At 32.8% G+C, this 19719-nt stretch overlaps 1 protein-coding gene across 1 annotated transcript; it reads left to right on the top strand.

Annotated features, from left to right (window-relative positions):
• The first annotated feature begins 4508 nt into the window (after positions 1–4508).
• LOC112525795 (protein SMAX1-LIKE 3-like) lies at positions 4509–7442 on the top strand. The gene is made up of 3 exons (XM_025136065.1): positions 4509–5704; positions 5875–6061; positions 6166–7442. Exons 1-3 carry the CDS (start codon positions 4509–4511, stop codon positions 7225–7227), a joined length of 2445 nt encoding a protein of 814 aa, XP_024991833.1. The 3' UTR covers positions 7228–7442.
• Positions 7443–19719: the final 12277 nt, after the last annotated feature.

The following is a 19719-nucleotide window of genomic DNA, read 5'->3' as shown; positions in this document are numbered from 1 at the left end:
ACACATCTTGATTTTAATATTCTATTTTATTATTTGTCTCTATCGATGTTATTATTAAACCCAGACCTGACAGTAGAGTAATGTAACGGAATTTAAAAAGAAATTTATAGAAGAAGATGAATAGAAATCGGCCGCCGCTTTCTTTATTGAATGGAAAATACAATCTCTCAAAAACCCTAATCGACTCTCATGTGATGTGTTTGAATCTGTGTGTTACAAAGTGTTGATAATTCATCTCACTTCTATTCTATGTCTGTATCACTTTTTATATAGGCGATATTTACATGATAATTGAATCTTATAAATAAGGTAACTAAATCCTATAAACAAGAAAATAATCATTATCGAAAATGGGATCAGCATCATCCTTCAAGATTCTGAAGATAGTCATCCAGAGCATAGACCAACCAGAGGAAAGACCAACCAAAGGTTAGACCAACAAGAGGATAGACCAACAAGAGGATAAACGTTTTAAGCTCAGCAACATCTTCAGGTCTTTCATCCTTAGCCCCGATTACTTAATAAAACTTTTTAGAATAATTAGGATCAATTTGATCCTAACAATCTCCCCCCCAAAGTTTTATGAAGCAAACATCTTCATGAAGTCTTCAAGTCTTCTCCCCTCTGCTTTCTTGAGTAAAGCTTTAGTGTGCTTGGTATGGATGGAATTTTCAAGCTCCCCCCTGAATGTAGTTCTTTGTTCTTCATTTTCAACTCTTAGACCAAATCAGATTCAATGTGAATGCAGCACCACTTATTGCACAATGCAGCTTTAATCTGCCTACAACCCAGCACATACTTTGAAGCATAGAATAGCCACTCAACCCCAAAAGTAGCAAATTCATCCAACTAAGGGATAGATAAATGTGTGAATTTCTTGACAAAACAGTGCAACCAATCTTATGACAAAGAATCTTTCATTGAATCGCAAGTTGAGTAGGAGTTCAGCTTTAGAGCTTGATCCAATTGGAGATAACTTGAATAACCAAAGCAAACACCACTGGAATTGAGAACTGGAGAGAAGAATTAACATTAAGCTTTATGGCTTCAAGAAACAGCAGGTCAATTCAAAGAAAATTGACAGTATTGCTGTTAATGCTTCTAAGGGCAAAACATGAAGGAATATTGCCATATTCATATAGATTTGGAGCTTTAATAAGTTGTACTTACGCACAATCTACTTGCAATCTTGAGTTTTAAGTAATATGCATTAATAAACAGTACTTTACGCATAAAAAGTGGTTTTTAAGAGTTTTTGTCAAATGCTTTATAATATAGTATAGATATATAATTTATTAATTAAAATATATAACGGGTACGGGGCGGGGCGGGGAATACCATACCCGTCCTCATCCCCATCCCCGGTTTGAGACAAATGAGGATCCTCGTCCCTGTCTCCATCCCCGATTTAGCGGGAATCCCCGTCCCCAACCGGGGTGGGTGGATCGGGTTCCCCGACAGGTCGGGGTCCATTCCCATGCCTAAATGTCACAAAATTTACAAAAATCAACATTATAGTATAGCAATGATGCACAAAACTATGTGTTATTTAGGCGTGTACATAAAACCTTCAACCCGTGAACCCGGCCAACCCAACTCGCCAAACCACTAATGAAGAGGGTTGAAATTGGGTTAGACATAGATCAACCCGCCCAACCTGCCACTGATATATAAATTTTATAAAATTTTATTTATATATAGTATAAGAATAAAAAAATACTAGTCTACTTAGACAAATTTACAGCCCAAAGTATATATATATAATACTATTTACTTACTATTTATAACTTTTACAGTCCAAATAATATATATAATACAATTTAGTACATTACAACCCAAACATTTATATCCCAAGCACAACACTACATAAATTGGATCTGCTATCGACTTACACGGTAGAACATGATAGCTAGGTACAAAACTCGACTTCACCGGCACTCGCTCAATCTTGTAGTTGTAACTTTGTATTTCCCGAGCAATGGAAAATACTCTTAAGTCTCCAAAAATCAAAGACAGTAACGAACCAAACACGTCTAAGTAAAAAAGGAGGTTGAACCTCACATGTTTGGGATCATTTTTCAAACAAGGAGTTTAGATGTGTTTAATTGTAATTATTGTGGAAAAGATTATGCTTATTATAATAACCGAATTGGTACAAGTTCTTTGTGGAATTACTTTAAAAATCAATGTAAGAAGTACTCAGAGTCTAGATGTGTCGTAATTGATTGATGATTTGAGCGGTTTGGGGCTTCTATTATTCAAACTTTTGAAGTACTTGATTAATGATTTGAAGTACTTGATCCTAAAACTTAAGGATTTAATTATATATTTGGATGATTGTAATAACTAATACTTCGTTTTGTATGTTTTTTAGTAGTATTTATTGTATTCCATTCCTCAATTTTATGTATACTACCAAATCGTTCAACCCGCCACAACCTGCAAGGATCAATCATTTTGTAATTGTTAAAATTACTCACGAAAAGCTTCTTACTCGAAGCATCCTGGTCATGTATTTTGATTCCAAGGCGTCCCATAGTTCCTTTGCAGATTCACTAAGTGACTGAAGACTTAAGAGAGACCAAAAAAAAGTTATGAGTTGTGTTAGCATTAATTTAACATGCATGTAACATAATAATCAAAGCTTCAAACTGATCTCACTAAAAATATATCTTTTTCCAAAAGGAAATAAAGAAATTGTCATGAAAATAATGAGCAATGATTGAGGAACTAATCTCAATGGCTTAAAAGGTTCTCCAATCATAGACTAATTTTATATAGCCGTTTGGAAAAAGATAAAGGCAATCGTAGAATAAATCTAGTGATGATTGCAACTTGAAGAAAAAAAATTAAATGAAATTAAAAGGAAGAGATAAAGAAGGCAAAGAGGGATTTCTTTTAGCATTTCATTAATACTCTTATTGCATTAATAAAAAGAGGTTCCATTACGTATACCCTTTTCAAAGGCAAATTAACACTTGCTTATTTAATCCTCTCATAAGACAAGCCACCAAAATATCAATATATACATACATATATATATATATAATAAAAATTTGAGAAACACATTGGTAACCATTCATCTGGATGGTATATACATGTGAATACAAGTAATTTGTAAGCAATTTGTCCGGTATATACATGTGCATAACATACATACAAACAAAAAAAACCAAGAAACGTCTTCAATTACTTGTATGAACAAGTGAATACCGTCCAAATGAATTGTTATCAGTGTTCCTCAGTTTTTCATTTTTTTTTGTAAGATTTTCCCGTAAACCTCCCTATGTATACATACATACATACATACATACATACATACATACATACATACATACATACATACATACATACATATATATCTCTTTCGTTTTAAAAAAAAAAAATTATAACTGGTTTGATACGTAGTCTAGTTGATTGTAATATGCTATAAGATAAAATAGAGAGCACTGTTATTAATAGTATATGTGTCTTGAATAATAAATAAATAAATGCTAAAAAAATTATGTTTTTTAGATTAATAAAAATTATTGCATTTTTCAAATAAAGAGGGTGTATACACAAGAGAGGGCACATTTTTGTAACATAAAGATAATGAAGGGGGACAAAGTTTCCACAACCAGTAGCTTTTGCAGTCTTTAAAAAAGAAAAGTTACAAATTGCACCCTTTTAAATATTTTCTCTATATACCAAGATTATTCTTAATTTCTTTTTCCAAAATACCCACAAGTTATATGCAAACTTCCCGCAGATAGAAGTGAATTACATGCACACAACATTAAGTTTTCAAAGTAAACATATAAATGTAATCAAGATGTAGATAATTAGATATTACATTGAATGTCGGTAATTAAAAATAAGTACTAGTGGTCTAAACGAATATTGCTTACGATAATATGCATTGATAACAAGTGATGGAATCGTATAAAATCGGTTTGTTATGATAAATATATTCCTTTTCGTTGAGATTGTCTTTTGAACAAAAACATATATTTTCTTTATAGAATAGTATAAAACTGGTTTTTTTATATGACAAATATGTTCTTCTAATTGAGATTGTGTTTTGAACTAAAACATATATTCTCTGTTCCCTGAGTATTACGAGCAATATGTTTTTGCATGAAAGCAAGGGAAATGATGGTCTTTGGATCAATGACTACAGTAATCAGTCAAGGCAGTACAATTTCCATAGATCGTAATCGTATTATGTATTTGTACCTTTATGGCTTTATCCCAATATATGAGGAGAGAGAGAGAGAGAGAGAGACTCCTATCCTTCACATGGATTCCACTTTCACATACATAATAAAAATAAGAAGGAAAGAAAGCACAATCACCCAACCTCCTTGCCCCCCAAACTACTACTTATTTAGTCCCTCCTTCTGGTACACCAGATAACACCATTAGTATTATACTCACTGAGTCAAAAGCCTACATGAAAAATACAACCATACAAGCATTCTCTTGATCTCTATCTGGCTAGATAAAATCTCAAAAACACCGTAAACATGAGGGCTGAAGGATACACAGTCCAACACACACTAGCTTCTGAAGCCGCTGCGGTTGTAAAACAAGCTCTTGGCCTCGCTAGACGGAGAGGCCATGCCCAAGTCACACCCCTCCATGTAGCAAGTGCCATGTTCACATCCCCAACTGGTCTTCTTCGGAAGGCTTGCCTCCAAATTAACTCTCACCCCCTCCAATGCAAGGCTCTTGAGCTTTGCTTCAACGTAGCCCTCAACCGCCTCCCTACTTCCCAATCCAGCCCTATCATGTTGAGTCCAAATCAGTCTCACCACCCCTCTCTCTCCAATGCTTTGGTTGCAGCCTTCAAGCGGGCTCTAGCTCACCAACGACGTGGTTCGATTGAAAATCAACAGCAACCCATTTTAGCTCTTAAAGTGGAGGTTGAGCAGCTGATTATATCCATACTAGATGACCCTAGTGTGAGTCGAGTCATGAGAGAAGCTGGATTTTCTAGTACCCAAGTAAAAAACAGTATCGAACAAAGTGTCTCTATGGAGATATCTTCCCAAAGAACTCTCCTGAGCTCTTCCCAATCCAGAGGAAACATTAGGCCCATATTACAAGACTTCCAGGTTAGCAGCAGTAATAAATCAAAACTCACACCCAGAGTCCGGGATGAGGATGTGATGAGTGTTATAGATACAATGATGGATAGGAAAAGAAAAAACATAGTTGTTATGAGTGAGTGTTTGGTTAGTGCTGATGACATAGTTAGAGGAGTTATTGACAAATTAGAGAGAGGAAACAACTTAGTTTTTCCTGGCAATTTGAGGTTCGTGCAGTTTGTAAGTCTTCCTTTGCACTCATTAAGTCATCTTTCAAGCGAAGAGGTTGAAGATAAGGTTAAGGAGCTTAGTTTTCTAGTAAAAAGCTCTGCGGAGAGAGGAGTGATCCTATATCTGGGTGATCTCAAGTGGGTTTCTGATTTTTGGTCGAAGCACAGCGAGCAAAGGTTGAGGACCTACCACGACTCCCCAATGGCGCACATGATCATGGAACTTAGCAGGTTGATGTTTGGTTTTGGCGATAGTGGGAAGTTGTGGCTCATGGGGATAGCCAATTCCCAAACTTACATGAGTTGCAAAACTGGTCGCCCTTCTCTTGAGACTCTATGGGATCTTTTTCCTCATACAACTCCTGTTGGTGGCCTGGACCTCACCCTTAATCTCGAATATAGGTAATCAAACTCGGGAAAATTTGTCTTTAATTAATACATTTTCATTATTTCGTTTTCACTTTTTTCATAAAGTAGATGGGTGATAAATAGTTACTTTTACACCAAAAGAGTTTCCATGTATATAGCTTTTTATGATAGAATAATTTTTGAAGTTGGTTTTATGATTCTAGGAAAGATTCACCAAATGAGAAGAAGCTACTCACTTGTTGTGGTGAGTGTTCGATAAATTTCACAACAGAAGCTCGAAGCATAGCTTACTGTACCAACAAAAATACATCTGATACTACTGCTTCAACCTCCACTTTGCCTTTATGGCTCCAACAATGCAAGGGAAAGATGCAGAATATCAATGATCAGGTTCGTTCTTGTTACATTAGACACTTTTTTTAAACATTTTTCCCTGCTAATTGGACCTTCAATTAAATCTTCCAACAGTCGTAATAGTATCTTATATGCTACAGGAACATGACGGAGTTGGAAGCCTTTGCAAGAAATGGAACTCAATTTGCTGTTCACTTCACAAACAGCCCCATTTTCTTGATGAAGCGTTCAATCTTTCTTCTCCTTCGTCCCTGTCTTCAACAAGCTTGCATCACCATCAACATAACTGGCCAATAATATTTGACTCCAATAAAATCCCAAAAGAGCACCAGTTTTTCACATTTGAGATTGATAGTGATGATAGTCTTGATGAGGGCAGTTTAAAACATCCTGTAGCTATAAAACCAGACCTCCTATCCAACCCAAATTCAAGTCCAAATTCGGCTTCTTGTAGTGAGGTGAGTGAAGATCCTGATGAATTTTTCTTGCACAAGTTCAGAGAGGTGAACTCTGAGAACATGAAGATTCTAAGCAATGCATTGGAGAAAAGGGTTCCTAGGCAACAAGAGATTATTCCAGAAATTGTGAGTACTATCCTTCGATGCAGATCCGGGTTAACTGAAAGGAAAAGCAAAGAAGAGACATGGTTGTTTTTCTTAGGTGCTGACAGCCAAGGAAAAGAGATGATAGCACAAGAGCTAGCCACAGTTGTGTTTGGCTCAAAGAACAACTTCATCCCCATTTGTCTGAGCTGCTTCTCATCAACAAAATCCAACTCAATGGATGATGATCAAGAATTAATTAGTAATAAAAGGGCAAGAGATGAAGATGGGCAGAGTTATATAGAAAGGTTTGGAGGGGCGGTACAGGAAAATGCTAGTCGCGTTTTCTTCTTGGAAGACATGGACCAAGTTGACTACCTATCCCAAATGGGCATCAAGAAAGCAATCCAGAGTGGGAGAATCGCACTACCTTGTGGTAAATCAGTTCATCTCAAGGATGCCATTGTTATTCTTAGTTGTGAAAGCTTCAGGTCGCTTTCAAGATCATGTTCTCCTATGAGGCAAAAACACAGCGAGAGTGAACAGAAAACTGAGGATCCTAGGGAAAGAAAACAATCAGACATGTTAGATTTGAACATTGATGCTGAAGATTTTGGGATTTTGAATTCTGTGGATAAGCAAGTTATTTTCAAAATCTAGTGTGAAGAGAACAACCACCAAGTTGGATCATTCAAGGATGATGGCGCATTTCTTTTTTTGCAATATTTTTCTTTTTTTTCCTTATACTTTCTTCAACTACGAACGTGAGTGACGTAAGGTATATTCTGAGACACTCTTAGTTTAGGTTTTGTGGATGAATATGTGATTCTAGATGTATGGTAATCAAAATCTTCTAGCAATCAGTTTTGCAAATATTTATGTTCATGATAAAGTAATTTATATATGTGGTTGATCTAAGAAACAAAAGAAAGAAGGTGCCAAGTTTTGTTCATGTTTTACTTCTCATTTGTCCCCCTTCGGTTGTGAGATATGGTCAATCAACCAAATCTGAGATGAAAAATATTCAATGAAGATGTATAAACCAAAGAACAATAAGCACGCCCATTCATTCTAGATAGTTGTTTAAGTGACGAAACATACTTAGGCGTAAACACAGAGGTCTTAAGTTAAAACCAACACTAACGGATTTTTCAATCAATTTTTGAAGGCCTATATTGGGCAGACATTAAAAGCTTTATCTTTTTGGAAGTCTTCTAAGAATATACCAATAAATTAGAATGAACCATTTTCTGCTCAGGACAATCCTAAATATCTTGAGTTTGAATCTTACATCTGTATATTGTCTAGTGAATCAGCAAATGGAGAATAATGCTTGTGAGAAATATAGGAAGACAAATTGTTAGCCACATTTTCAAGAACTATAAACATGCTTGGAAAGTGATCTGTTGTTGATGGATATCTCATTCAAAACATTCCTTCCAGATGATTTGATTAGACCCTCCTTTTGTTATAATTTAAACATTTACAGAATTATGGTCACAAGATGAGTACAAATGTTGGAATGCATAAAGCTTCGCAAAGATACGATCCATAACTTATGAGTACTGCAAAACAAAAGCTACTTTTGGCAAAAGAAGTAAATAAAATAAAATAAAATTCTCTGAAAAAGCATGGAAGAAAAATAACATGTTTTGAATTATGTGTGATGAAATATTATTCTTCACTTTAATGAACTGATCCAGATGTTGAATGGGTCTCTTCAGGGAGGGAATTAATAAAGGTAAAGACTTCAAAAGAAGATAATGAGTAGATAGGAAAGAATCAAATCTTTGAACAAGCATTCAAGTTTTTTCTTATAATCAATAAAGCAGAATACCTGAAAGTATATATAATTAATTTGAGATCAGAATATCAATTAAGAAGGAAAAAAAAAACTTATATTTATTTGTTTTTCGTTGAAGGCCACCGTACCCAAACGAGTAGAGCTTGTGTCATCTACTCTTTGACAAGCAAAGGCCAAGATTGAAATCCGATCTCGTTGCTTTTTGTTAGCTTGAGCAAGTTTCAGTTCTTTTTATTTGTTGCTTGTTTAAGAAACATTAAAGCATGAAGGGAATCAGTTCTTTCTTCAAAGTACATGTTTTGATGCTACTTTTGAGTTGTTCCAACCCGAGTTGCCAATGTCCCACTTAACTTGGTTTGTTGAGTTCCAAATTTTGTTACAAGAAAGAGTTACAAATGTAAAGGTGTATGTGTGTATCGATATGGCGACATTGTTAATGAGGTGTCACAAATTCTAGAACTTCTTAATGTAAGAATAGAAAATCAAGATACTAATTTTAGAATGCATATATGTTGGTCATTTTCTATTATTATTTGCTTATTGGTCATGCTACAGAGATAAGGAATCAATCCTATATGCAAAACTGGAATATACTAACTATTACACTACCAGAAGAATGTTGATATCCAAGGTGAAGTAAAGAGAAAGAAGTTTCTGTTTCTAGAAAAGTTCCTCCGACTTAGGAATCGCCCCCTTAAGCTCTCTCTGTTATATGCCCACTTCATCTCCAGATCCACCATTTACCGCCTTTTTGGAACCCTTATCATCGGCTCTCTTCTATGGCTATCGCCCACCTCTAACTTGGCACTCTGGTGACCCAGTCGATGCTTTACATCAAGCCTTACCATCCTTCGCCTGTTGCAGTGACCTATCGTCACCTTCTCCCTTTATCATCCCTATATTTTCAATGCATCTTTAATTATATAGTCATTGGAGGGCAATCAAAGGCTTGCAGTCCATAAACACATAAACAAACACTAGAAAAAATCTGAAGTTCATTAAAGAACGTAATAGTTCATATTTTATACGAATACCGAATATTTTTCAATGCATAAAGAACAGTGAGAACCATATTTAATGAGTTACATTCAAAGGTGTTTGATCATTTTACGTCCATTTATGTTCTCTCGTAGCCAGTTGATATGTGTGTGGGCACAATAAACGTCCTTATAAGCTTATTATATTTGTCATGTTACAAAGATAAATTATATAAGCAATAAGAAGTATAAATATATGAGCAAAATCTTAAGTATGTACACTATAAATATAAGTGTGGCATTTCTAAATTTACCTTTCTGTGTAGGTCCCTTCACTATTTTTTTGTATTTTTTGTTTCCTTTCATCCATACGACCTTCATGTATTCTTCACATATTTCAACACTAAATCATGCTCATAGTCAGGGATAGACCCAATAATTTTTGGATGCGGTGGCACCATATAAAACGGTTGCATACTTTCTAAAACAAAAGGGTTGCACCTATCACGAATCTAATTTTTTTACCTTACCACGGAGGAACAATACGGTGACACGTGCCACCTCAACCACCCCTTTGGGTCCGTCACTGCCCATAGAGATCTTTTAACAAAATAGATCATGTATCAGTCTAACATAAGTAGAAATGAGAATTAATTGTGACCTCTTTATAAGCTTCAGGTTAAGTTGTTGGCCGCCCATAAATTTCTATCATTGTTTTAAGTTGATTTGAAGGTTAATTATTAGCGGGGTTACAAACAATCGTTGGGGATTAGGTAGCTAGCTAGGACCATCAATTACCTAAAACTAGATTCTAATTATTCATACAAGTATAGCCGAACAAATAGAAAGACACGATTTATTAACTAGTTATTTGTTGACCAAGAGTACTAGGACAATAATATATATCGATATTAAACCAAAATTTAAACTACTTAATTACACCACCAGGCCACTAACCCATTGATTAGTTATATATACATTCAAACCAAACCAGATTAGTCATCTCGCATTACGGTAAACTTTTATTTAAAAATCAATTCATTTGTCATTTAGCTAGCCATTAAAACAAGCTACTTCTTTCCAACATACTCTTTCCCAAGGTTAGCTGCTCAAATCGATTACTGTTAACATGGGAGGAGACTATGTAAGGATAAGATTAACAACTCGCTTAGGGATTAGCACTCCAGTTTAGTATCAATTCTTATATTACTAATGATATCTTCGACTTTCAGAGACCAATTTGTTTGTGAATCATATGTGAGTATAAATATATGTATCAGTATCACCTTTATGAATATATATATGGAAGTGGGTTCTCTTGATCAGACACTTTCAAACCCGAATAGTTAAAACGATGAGAATTGACTTTTAATCCCGATGGCCTTTTTATTGTTGGAATAGTTAGTTGCTAATTTGCATGATGTATTCTCAACGGGTTAGAGATGTCACGGGCTGACCAATAATTTCTAAATCAACTTAGAATCATTAGGAAAAATGACGTTTTATATATAAAGCTCAAATTATATGTTAATCGTGAAATTAAGCTTTATTAAGTGCTTACAAATCTTATTTTCTATCTATATGGGACAAGTTGTCAAACTCTCACTTAATGTCCTTACATAAGATGTTACAATAAACAAACACATTAAATCATTTAAGAATAAAAATGTTTATTGATTTTAATCTTGATAGTACTGCATCTGAACTTTAAAATAAATAAAAAGACACACATATCACTAGTTTATTAAGATTTTAACATATAGTTTTAAATTTGAACTTTATTATTTAAGTAAGATAATAGTAGAATTAATTTTAAGAAACATAATAATGTTAGTTTTAGTTTTGAAACAAATACATAAACTTTTCCAAATTAATGAAATAGAATTAGATATACAACTCAAACATTGTTTTAAAATGCTCTAATTAAATATCACAAAATCTTATACCCGAAAGAGAATGTCATGTCATCATTCTTCCCTCTCCATGTTAAATCCAAATATCGTCAACAAATTATAGACTTGAGATCCTGTGATACCACCCACTTCTCGTAAGATCCGCGGAACCATTTTGCAGTCATTGGCAACCTTCCAAGGAAATTCACCGTGGATTAAGTGTTTTTCCTATGGATGTGCGGTTTTTCTATGTGAAGGTTCAGTCATCCAACGACTTCAATGTGGTTTCAAGGGTCTCAAGAAAGGTGGGTCATAATCACCGGAGCCTAACCTTGTATTCCATTTAATTCATTTAGTTAATTTGAACAAAAAATAATAGTATATGTATAACTTATATGTTCATATTTTATTTTTGTTGTAAAAATTATATATAATAATTTGGTTTTAGTTTCTAGACATATGGTTTTTTTAGTGTATTTGGCTTGTATTATGCATTGTTATGTGTCCGAAGTTAATTAGATGTTTGTAAATAACAGTATAAACTATATGATATTTAATAATATAATAAAACTTTGTTTTAAAAAATTTACCAACAATATAGTAAAATTTATTTTTATATTTGTAAAAATTGATTATATACAGCTATCTATTGATTATTATGTGTAGATTTATTTTTTATTTCATAAAATTTGGTACGTATAATGAAACTCGTAATATGTATTATGAAGAAAGTTATACTTAATTAGTAATAGTAAATAAACTTTAACATTTAAACCACAAGTGTGGTGTCTGATTGGTTTGAGCTTGACTCCAAAGGTCAAAAGTACCAGGGAGGTCACAGGTTCAAATCCAATGAGGAATAAAAATCTTTTTGTGGCCACGGAGGTTCAATCGCACTGGTATTAGTCGGCTTGCATAGCGGGTTGGATATCCAAGTTAATCAAAAAAATAGTGTTTAAATTTTGTAACATATTTTAATTGTTCCATACTTTAAAAAAACCAAAAATCTTAGTATTTTAGGTTATAATATAAGAAAAATACAATATTTTTGTTAACCATTTTTTTCAAATTTAAATAACTAATAACCACTATCAATTATTATATTATATATCGATTTTGTTATGGTCTTTTCATAATTAAACAATTATAAATGAAGGTTCTGTGAATGTTGAACACATATATGATCTCTTAGTTCTGTCATTATCGATCAATAATTACTTTAGATGGAAATTAGTGGTGGTAGTTGTCATCAGCACCATTAATTGAAGACGCCACCTCGAGCTCTGCTCCCATTAGGGATGAACGACTACATAAACAAGATATAAAAAACGTAAAAGGTTGAATTATTGAGGTGATCATCATCGTATTTTATTTAATTGATTGATAGAATTGTTTATGTGATGGAAGCATCACTTCTGATGATCACAAGTTAATTTCCAATAAACAAAAGTGAGGAGAAAGTATACCACTTTTTTGGTTAAAATGGGCACATTTATATGTATTAGTGAGTGTATCTAAGGGTCATCTATTCATTATGATGTTGTATGAGAAGTTCTATGATTCTAAGAACATGTAGATTACAAATTACAACAAATATAAAACCATCGATTTTTTATTTCGAAATTCATTTTAAGTGAGAGATTAAGTATCATCAAAGGAGATGAAAGTGTAATTGATATACGAGTACTTGCATATGTTTATATCTTGTTTATATGATGTTTTTCATTCTTAAAACGAAAGACTTGATGAAAGTCGATCAGTATGAATTGGTGTTCCATGTTTTAGGGTCAAGCTCGTGTTGTGCCCATCCGGGGTCCTTCACTCCTAGACGTGCCTCAAATGTCCAATGAGGTTGAGTTTTCTTTATTTCTGAGTTTTCTAGCTTGGATCTATTCTTCACATATCTAATCTACAATTCATTAGGTATGCTTGCTAGCTTGATATATGTCTGCATTTCTATACTTGATCATTTTAATCGAAAAGATATATATAGAAGTAGAAATAAGATGTTCGGGTATTTGAATCAGCTTGCATGTTTATTGAGTAGGATAATCCTAAAACATTAGCCAGATCTAGTTAGAAGACAAACCGAGGTATATAGCATGTGCTTTATTATAATAGAATACACGTTTATGTATGATTTTAATATTTTAAAAGGTGACATACATGTTATGTTACATAAGAAAATGATGTTTCATTTAGTATATGTTTGGATTCATATCATGGGACACGAGAGACTCATAATTGTTGGGCGAGCCCATCTAAATTTTGCCATAAGGAGATTTGGTGACCTACGCTACAACATGATATCATAGGGGTATACTATTTCTTTTAAATATATAATAGTTATATACGGCAAATACAATAAATAAACTCATATACTCTCCTCATTTCTGATGAAGTTTGAATCTCAGATCTCCCACAAACAACTTAATGTGGTGATGATATGCGTAATTGTTTTTTGGTGAAATATTTTCAAATGATTTAACTGAAGGTGTATGCACGCAAAGCAAGTCGGTTTCTTAAAATATCATATTTTAAATGTCATATATGTATTTGAAAGGTGTTGTTCATGAAGGAAAAAAGCATGAACTTACTTGGTTTATTAGTTGACTAGTGATGTGTATCTGAAATGAGGGCAATGTCGTTATTTTTTAGACTTACTTGGTTAATTACTTCATGAACTTACTTCAATTACCGTGTATACCGTCCAAGTAAATGTGTTTTTTTTTAGATTTTCTTGTGAACCTCCCTCTACATATACACACATATATATATATATATATATATATATATATATATATATATATATATATATATATATATATATGCAAGTGTATGTGCGTTGATGCATATAATCACTTAAACTCATTAGGTATATGCATCAGTTCTCGTATGAACCGGACCCTATATACATATATCGAGTCGTCATCATTACAATACAAAAAAGAAGAAGAAAAACAAAGGGGAAAGGGGAAAGAAAAAAGAAACCAATAAGAAGCTCTTTTAAGGGTTATTCGACGCTTTAAACAATTATTGTGAAAGACATCGGTCTGAGCCTCACTTCTAGCGTCTCTCGCAGTCAAGAGAGAGGTGACCTTGTTCACAAGAATGGCATGTTAAAAAAGCATCAACACCTTGAGCTTTTGCAGTTTTCTATACAAGAAAAAGAACCAGAAAGCAAAGAAATGGCACCCTTTCAAATACTGTCACCATCTAGGTGTATACATATAAAAGTGTTCCTATTTCTCTCTCTCTCTCTCTCTATATATATATATAGATATATATAATTCTCTTGCATGAAAGTAAGGGAAGGTTGTCTTGGATCTCTAACCCTAATAATCATTCTATAATGGAATCTTCCCTTTCTACCTAAAAAGAACATAAACAGAGACAAGATGAATATATCTTTAGCTTCTGTGACTTCATGATCTGATCAATGGGATGATCTCGAGGGATCCAAGGGTCCATCATCTGGAAGAAAGATGGTTTGTCTCTAGATTAGAATGCCAGAAGACCAGTCAAAAAGAGGAAGAAAACAAAAGTTATTAAAAATGATCAGAATGTAGACATATATATGTTTTGATGATGATGTTCTCAAAGATTATTTGGTCTTTCTTCTGTCGGCAATGAGATCAAAAGACGCACAGAAAGAAACAAAGCGACCAACTTTTTCTGCCATGTGCTTTCCATATCCCTAACTTGGCTGTTACACCAACCTAGATAGATAGCTAGGCCTGATCCAACTACACCTGTAACCATAGAATCTTGGTTCATTATCATGTCCATAAAATGTTACTGGACATGTATGAATTTGGTTACCCGTAACCAACAGCCAGACAAGCTGCCCCAAGTTGCCCAGTTAGCCGAGCAAATCACATTATCAAGCATTTTGTTACTTTTATAAGACAACAAAGATATCATATTCCCCTCCTATCCCTCTCTTTAGTTAGATTGTTACCTGACTCTCGACATTATTTTGAATTGTAAGAATTTGGTATTTTAAATTGTATGAATTAGTTGTTTTTAATTTATTGGACAGTTTCGGTAATATGGACACGTTTTTATAAAATACATAGGAAATACAAAATTTTAATTCAATTTTTTCAAAAAAGTTACCAAAAATCAATCGGTAATCCGTCGTTGAAGTGCCTCGCAAATCCATTGCTAATTTGGTTTGTAGCTAAAAAGGCCCGGTCGCTAAAGAGGGTCCTCGCTAATTCGTTGTTGATTCGTCGCTGATCCTATCCGTTGCTGATCCATCGTTGATATATGTTGTTAATCTGTCGTTGATAGCATCACCCACCACATTTTTCCCCACAGGCTATCAGCGATGAATCAAAGCATTAGTGATGGATTAGTGATGATTGGATTTGTTGCTAATAGTGCTCAGTTTTGTAGTGAAACCTAAATAGAGAGAGGAGTGGTGCTTATGCTCTCGCTTCATTGTCGTGATGCAGTGGAAAGAAATTAGGGGCTTAAAGTTGCATTTGTTATAATGTTTTATATTATAATATGTTTTATTTATTGAAATTAAACTACATACACAAGTTTATATATGGTGGTGGCAAGGTTAGTGTGCCTTCTTGTGTTAAGTTTTAGCTTCAAAAGGGTACAAATTGTTTGAAAATTTTCTCTATTTTAATTTCAACTTTAATCTAAAAATATTTGAAAGAAAAGGCGGTAAGAAAGGCCAAACACGGGATCTATCCTTGCTGAGAGAAAGAACAAACTAACGAAAACTAACAGATCTATAATCATTTTGCAAAATAATTGTATACATTTATTCTTTATAGTCAAATGGTGTCATCATATGGGAAAGAAAATGAGTCCGACTCTGCATAACAATATGTGAAAACTCTAAAAAAAACTCGATTGAGACCTCCTCTGCACAGCAACATGTCAAAACTCCAAAAGACAGAACCTGCTATTTGTGGTGAATGTACCTTGAGTTGTTTTCCGAATGTTTTTGTTTTTTTTTTTTTACACACAAGTAACTCTCATCATCTAGGATGAGATAAATGGTATGGCAAATACAAGTATTAGTAGCATAACAAAAATGCATTTCCCCTCGTTGATATGTTTGCTCACAACTAACAGAAATTGATATGTTTGGGATCCATCGGAAATCCGTCGAGAATATTTCCGACGAAATTTCCGCCAGAAAAATCCATCGGTGATAACGTTTTTTTAAGTAGCGTATGGCCTTGAGGAAAAACCAATGACTACGTTTTTATGCACTAATAGTACCAATGCATTTAAAATATTTTAAGGTTTAATATAAAGGAATTATACTAAAGTTTGATAAATATCAAAAGGTCAAAAGAGGCCACACAACTTTATATTGGTGTCATTTAATTATATTAAATTTGATGCAATGACTTTATACCCTTTTATTCAATTTTAAACTTTAAACTGATCATAATAACACAAATTTCATGGACTCTTCTGAAAATTTAAAAAACTTAATTAAAATGTTAATATGAAGTTTGAAATTTGAAATTTGAAATTTTTGCAACAACGATTTGTACGATATAAGTTGTATGACACAAGTTATTAAACCGTTGTCAACCATTGTCAGCGTCTCCCACCTACCATCACCATCCACCATCTGTTGTCGCCCCTCCCCTCCCCTCCCTTCCCACTATGACGACAAGTTGACAATGTAAACTATTCCCTCCCCTCGACGGTTTTCATTCCTAGGTTTTTCGTATCGAAATTTTCTTAACCGCCAAAAAAATTAGTCGATTTCATTTTTCATTATTTTGCGTTATTTTCTATAAATGACATGTTTGAAAGCTGGTGACTTCCTTCAACGTTTTTATAAATGAGTGACTTATTTGAAATTTCTTGTAAACTTTTGTATATTAAAGCCAATTTAATTGGATTCTTGTAAATAGCATTTCGGCTATGGAATTGAGGAGCATCGTAGACCAACATCAAGGTGTTAATCTGGTGATTTTAAAATCTCTTCAAATAGAATTCGAAGCAATGATCAATTGGTTCATAACTCATTGCTTTACGTACCATTGAGCTACTTGGGAACAATGCAAGAGTTAATGTTATATAGATTAACTATATTTGAGATAACTGGTAAAAATAAGGGTCATTAAGAGATAAATGGGGAATTTGGAATTTCTAAAAAATATATATGATCATCATTACATGTTTTTCATTATTGATAGAATTGGGTACTAAACCATAACATAAATAGTTTTTTCTTTTAATTTAGAATCTTAATGGTACGATCTCATACTTGAGACATTATATTACTTGAGAATTGGGTACTAAACCATAACAGGTCTGCTATTTTCTCCATTCTTGAAAAAGTCTTTGGATTTTGTTAGAGCAAAAGAAAATACAAGAAAAACTTCAAAATCTTCGATCTCATCATTTTAAAAATTCTATTGGAGACACTACTAAAATCTAAATCTGAATATCTTTTTTTTTAATTTTGGAAAAGAAAACATTTCTCTTAATTTTCCTACATTTTGGATATTATTATATAAATTTTATAATTAAAATATTTGTTATATTTAATACTTCAATAAAACTATAACTTTGTTAAATATTGTCTATTCTAGTTTAATCTTGTCATTTATAAGCTTTTTATCTTATTTTGTAGGAAATTATGTTGAAAAAGGTATTTCTGTAGATTTCTGGAAACTTGAGGATCTGAACTGTTGTTGTTAAGAGCTGAAGGACGCCGCTGCATTTTTGGTAAAAATTCAAGGATCAATTGTGTAATTTCTGTTTAAGAGCTATCTTAAATCATTTTTTTTTTCGTTATCGATTCAGTACTGTAAACACTCTTTTTTCTTCTTGAGAGTTTTAGGGTTCCTATTTTCTATCGTTTCATAAATCAAAAGATTGGTTGGTTTGTACAAACTTAATGTTCTTCATTCTTCTACCTCTCTAAAATAAGTAAAAAAAAACAATAAATTTACCTTCACAAGTTTTTCTCTCTTCAAAATATGGGGGGGAAAAAGATTGTCTTATTTTTTTCTTCACTTTTTAATATTTTTATATTAATTATATTATCTTTCAAATATGGAAATAAAATTACTCTCTCTCGTTTTTTTTCCTTCATTTTGGAGAACGTTTTAAAACTTCTCTTAAATTAAGAGTATCTACGGTGATGGAACCTTTAGAAACCTCATTTTTCATTTTCTTTTTCATGTCACAATATTACCACATCAATAAAATAAGAATCTCAATAAAACTCTATAACGAAGGTTCAAACAAAAACCTCACTTTTCATTTTATTTTTTTTAATTTGTAAAATGTAATCTTATAAATTATATATTCTATAAGACTATAAAAAAATTCAAATATAAAATATTAATTTTCACTTTTCTATATTAATTTTAATTTAAAACTTATTGATATAAATTTTAATTTTAATTTAAACTTAATAATATGATAATATATGAAAAATAATCTAAACATAATTAAAAATTTATTAATACAAATAATTTATATAAAAACCTAAAAAACAAAAACAAAAACAAAATCAAAAGTTTTATTTATATATAATAATTGATTTATATCTTTTGGTATTGTTTTTAACTTATATGTTTTATAAATTGATTACATATAAATAAAATGGTTAAGAAATAAAATAATAACTAAAATAGAATGTATACAAGAATCTGGGTTCTTGTTCAAGCACCTGGGTTCTAATATAAAAAATGTGACTCGACAAGAACCTATGTCCCACAATGGAGGTTTTTGTAAAATAAAAAAAAACTAAGAGGAATCTCAACAAGAACCTCCATTGTGGATGGATGCTATTAAAAATCACTTCAAAAATTCTATTTTTTTTAATTTTGGAGATACTCATGTTAGGAATACTACATGGGGTCGTGAGTTTAAATTAGGGGTATATAGGGTGTTGATTAGTCGAGAGGAGTAGTTGGTTGTTCGAGCTCGATTTAAGAAAATAATACTAGATTTGAGCTTGAATGACTTTTCAAAATATGCTCAAGCTCAAATATTTTTTAATGTTTGAGCTCAAGCTCGATACTCTTTTAACAAATTTGAGTGATATATTATACTTCAAATTTCAGCATTATGAGCTCGTTTATGGCTCGAACTCAATGATTTATATTTTGATTCTATGGTTTACGAACATATGAATATGTTTGGCTCAATAAAATGAATGTCCGAATGACTCGACTCAACTCGAAAATTTTTAATCAAACTTTCTTACGAGCCAAGTCGAGTAGAGCAAATCTAACCTATTGCAACTACCAAAGTTGTCGCTAAAGATCTAAATTTGGTTGCTATAGGTATATTGCGACAACGATCGTCGCTATGGAGCTCGTCATTGTTCGTCAAGACAAAATCATCGCCAAAACCTAAAAAAATTGTATTTGTATCTGCTTCAATGTCATGTCGTTGCTATAGGTGAAAAATAAAAAACAAACATTTTCTGTAGCGCCGACATGTAGACGCCGTACGTAAAAGTTGAACTTTA

This window comes from Cynara cardunculus (assembly GCF_001531365.2).
Source record: "Cynara cardunculus var. scolymus isolate 2C chromosome LG 13, CcrdV1, whole genome shotgun sequence".
Lineage (NCBI taxonomy): Eukaryota > Viridiplantae > Streptophyta > Magnoliopsida > Asterales > Asteraceae > Cynara > Cynara cardunculus.
Note: the sequence above shows the minus strand (reverse complement) of the source record. Positions and strands in the feature narration are given on the sequence as shown.

What these genes read in the sequence shown, in the direction of transcription:
- LOC112525795 (XM_025136065.1), top strand. Translation starts at nt 4,509, where the DNA reads ATGAGGGCTGAAGGATACACAGTCCAACACACACTAGCTTCTGAAGCC. An exon ending in ACCCTTAATCTCGAATATAG is followed by an intron (nt 5,705 to 5,874) that starts GTAATCAAACTC and finishes TTATGATTCTAG; the next exon opens with GAAAGATTCACCAAATGAGA. An exon ending in TGCAGAATATCAATGATCAG is followed by an intron (nt 6,062 to 6,165) that starts GTTCGTTCTTGT and finishes TATATGCTACAG; the next exon opens with GAACATGACGGAGTTGGAAG.